The sequence below is a fragment of the Mus caroli genome, chromosome 7 (genome assembly GCF_900094665.2).
Source record: "Mus caroli chromosome 7, CAROLI_EIJ_v1.1, whole genome shotgun sequence".
Taxonomy (NCBI): Eukaryota; Metazoa; Chordata; class Mammalia; order Rodentia; family Muridae; genus Mus; species Mus caroli.
In genome coordinates, this window is record NC_034576.1 from 27,939,454 (window position 1) to 27,942,223 (window position 2,770).

General features: G+C 48.7%; 1 protein-coding gene across 4 annotated transcripts in view; it reads left to right on the forward strand.

Moving 5' to 3' along the window:
* Fbxo17 (F-box protein 17) overlaps window positions 1-2,770 on the forward strand; it is a 26,462-nt gene that overhangs the window by 22,540 nt on the left and 1,152 nt on the right. For all 4 annotated transcript variants that reach the window (XR_002378357.1, XM_021167352.2, XM_029479988.1 and 1 more), the window contains 2 exons: window positions 1,257-1,352; window positions 2,045-2,180. Coding sequence is in view for 3 of the 4 variants with exons in the window: in XM_021167352.2 (XP_021023011.1) it covers window positions 1,257-1,352; window positions 2,045-2,180 (232 nt within the window). In the remaining variant the exon portion in view is untranslated. The remainder of the gene's footprint in view (window positions 1-1,256; window positions 1,353-2,044; window positions 2,181-2,770) is intronic.

Below are 2,770 nucleotides of genomic sequence, written 5' to 3' on the forward strand. Positions count from 1 at the left end.
TGCCAGGACAGCCAGGGCTACACAGAGAAACCCTGTCTCGAAAAACCAAAAAAAAAAAAAAAAAAAAGAGAATGGCTAATATCTAAAATATAGTGGCTGGGAGTAGTGGCACAAGCCTTTAATCCCAGCATTCCCACGGCAGAAGCAGGCAGAGGAGCCCTGTGAGTTTGAGGCCAGCTTGGTCTACATAATGAGTTCTAGGTCAGTCAGAACCACATAGTGAAATCCTGTCTCAAAATAAATAAATATAAATATAAATGTGTGTGTGTATGTGTGTGTAGAGAGAGAGAGATGGCTCAGTGGCTAAGAGCACTGGCTGCTCTTCCAGAGGTCCTGAGTTTAATTCTCAGCAACCACATGGTGGCTTACAACCACCAGTAATGGGATACGATGCCCTCTTCTGGTGTTCCTGAAGAGGGCGACAGTGTACTCACATAGATAAAATAAATAAATAAATAAATAAATAAATAAATCTGAAAAAAAAAAAAAAAAAGTAAACGGTAGAGTTGGAATTTGAACCCAGATAATCTGGCTCTAAATTTTCTGATTTTTTTTTTTCTCCCAAGACAGAGTCTCATATTGACCAGGTTGACTTCTAACTGATTGTGTAGCTGAGCCTGGCCTTGAATTTCTGATCCTCCTGCCTCTGTTTCCCAAGTACTGGCAGTACAGGCCTGCGCTACCATGTCCATTTTCTCTATCATTTATGAAGTTCCCACGCATACTTAGGTTTGTCCTGACACAGCTCACTTCCACTAGCAAGCATTTCTGTTATCTTTTGGGCCCCAGAATCTTTTCTTTGTTTGTTTTTTTGTTTGTTTGTTTTTGGTTTTTTGTTTTGTTCTGTTTTGTTTTGTTTGAGACAGGGTCTACTCGCCCTAGCTGTCCTGGTACTCACTTTGTAGACCAGGCTGGCCTTGAACTCAGAAATCTGCCTGCCTCTGCCTCCCGAGTGCTGGGATTAAAGGCGTGTGCCAACCACGCCCGGCAGGGCCCCCAGAATCTTAAGAGGCACTAGAATTCCCTGCTCAGCTGCCTAATGTGTGGGGCCCTCCATCATGAAGACTAGCATGAAGATCAGCCTCCTGCGAGCCGAGCAGGGTGGAAATGGGAGTGGGTGTAAGGGACACAGCAAGCACCATACACCTTCTTGTCCTGAAAAGCAAGCCGAGCAGCTACTTTAAGCAGGGTGATTAGGAGAGGCTTCGCAGCAGTCATTTTAGGATTGTGTCTCAGTCCCAGCATCTCCCTCCCAGGTGGTGCTCCAAGAGGCAGCTTGTAGACCTGGTGAAGGAAGGAGTATGGCAGGAGCTGTTGGACAGTGGCCAGATTGAGATCTGCGTAGCTGACTGGTAAGTGAAGCCGGAGCCACAGGGATGGTAGCTAGAGTGGGCTACAGGGATAGTTCAGTCTCATCGCCATCAGCTCCATTGGGTTGGGCTCCCCTTTCTTGGGAGGTACTTACAGTAGCAGAGCTAGGGAGGGGAGGAACCCTGTTGAGTGCCGAGACCTCCTTCCTGTATACATCCCTCCCGACTCCCCCCGCCCCCCAGCCCCCAAGCAGGCATCATGCACACAAGTCCACTGACTGGCTCCATGCGATCGTTCCACTCAGAGACAACCCTTGTCTTGTGGATTGTCAAGGCTTCTGATGAGTTGGCAACACTGGCCCAAGAACTGACACTCACAGAGGGTGATGGAGCTGAAGCCCTGGCTAGAGGCACCAAAGCCTTCCGAAAAGCATTTGCTCTTTTCTCTTGGGCTCTGGCTCCTTCTTCAGGTCAACACGTTCCTGCCTAGGTGTGGCTCCTTCCTAGAACGCCATAGTTCTACTTCCCCCATTAACAAAGCCTTCTGGGCTCTTTCCTCAGGCTTGGCTCCTCCCACTTAGCTCCGTCCCAGCACTGAGCCTCTTAAGTGCCTAGATGCTCTAAGTGGACAGACCTCAGTTCAGGTGCAAGAAAGCATAGCCCTCAGCCTCCCTCTGCCAACCCAGACAGCTGGCTGGGTGGCAGGGACTTGATGATGCACTACCACCTTACAGGTGGGGCGCCCGTGAGAACTGCGGCTGCATCTACCGGCTTCGAGTTCGCCTACTGGATGAATATGAAAACGAAGTGGTCAAGTTCTCTGCCTCACCCAACCCAGTCCTTCAGTGGACTGAGAGGAGCTGCCGACAAGTGAGTCCTGACTGTCTGCTCAGCCCTGGCCCGCTCCATGGTGCCTGCACACAGCAGTCACCCTGCTGACTTCCAGTTTTATTGATGGGCTCTGTCTGTGCCCTTACATCTAGACTCTGCTCCAAGATGTTTACTGATGAATCAATCCATTTATTAGAGCAACGGCCCAGTCATGCAGTGTTTATTGAACACCTACTATGTTCGAGGTACCCTTAAAGAGGTGCTGTAATGCATGAACTCGGCTTTTCGGTTATTATCCTAGAGTTGAGAAACTGAGGCACAGAAAGCCTGAGTGGCCTTAAGTTTCCCAAAAGCATGAAGGGGCCATTCAGATCATAGCACTGAGGAGACTGAGGTGGGAGGATCAGGAGTTCAAGGCCAGCCTGAGCTACCTGAAACCCTGTTTTTGTTTTTTATGTTTTTTTTTTAAAGATTTATTTATTTATTATATGTAAGTACACTGTAGCTGTCTTCAGACACTCCAGAAGAGGGAGTCAGATCTTGTTACGGATGGTTGTGAGCCACCATGTGGTTGCTGGGATTTGAACTCCTGACCTTCGGAAGAGCAGTCGGGTGCTCTTACCCACTGA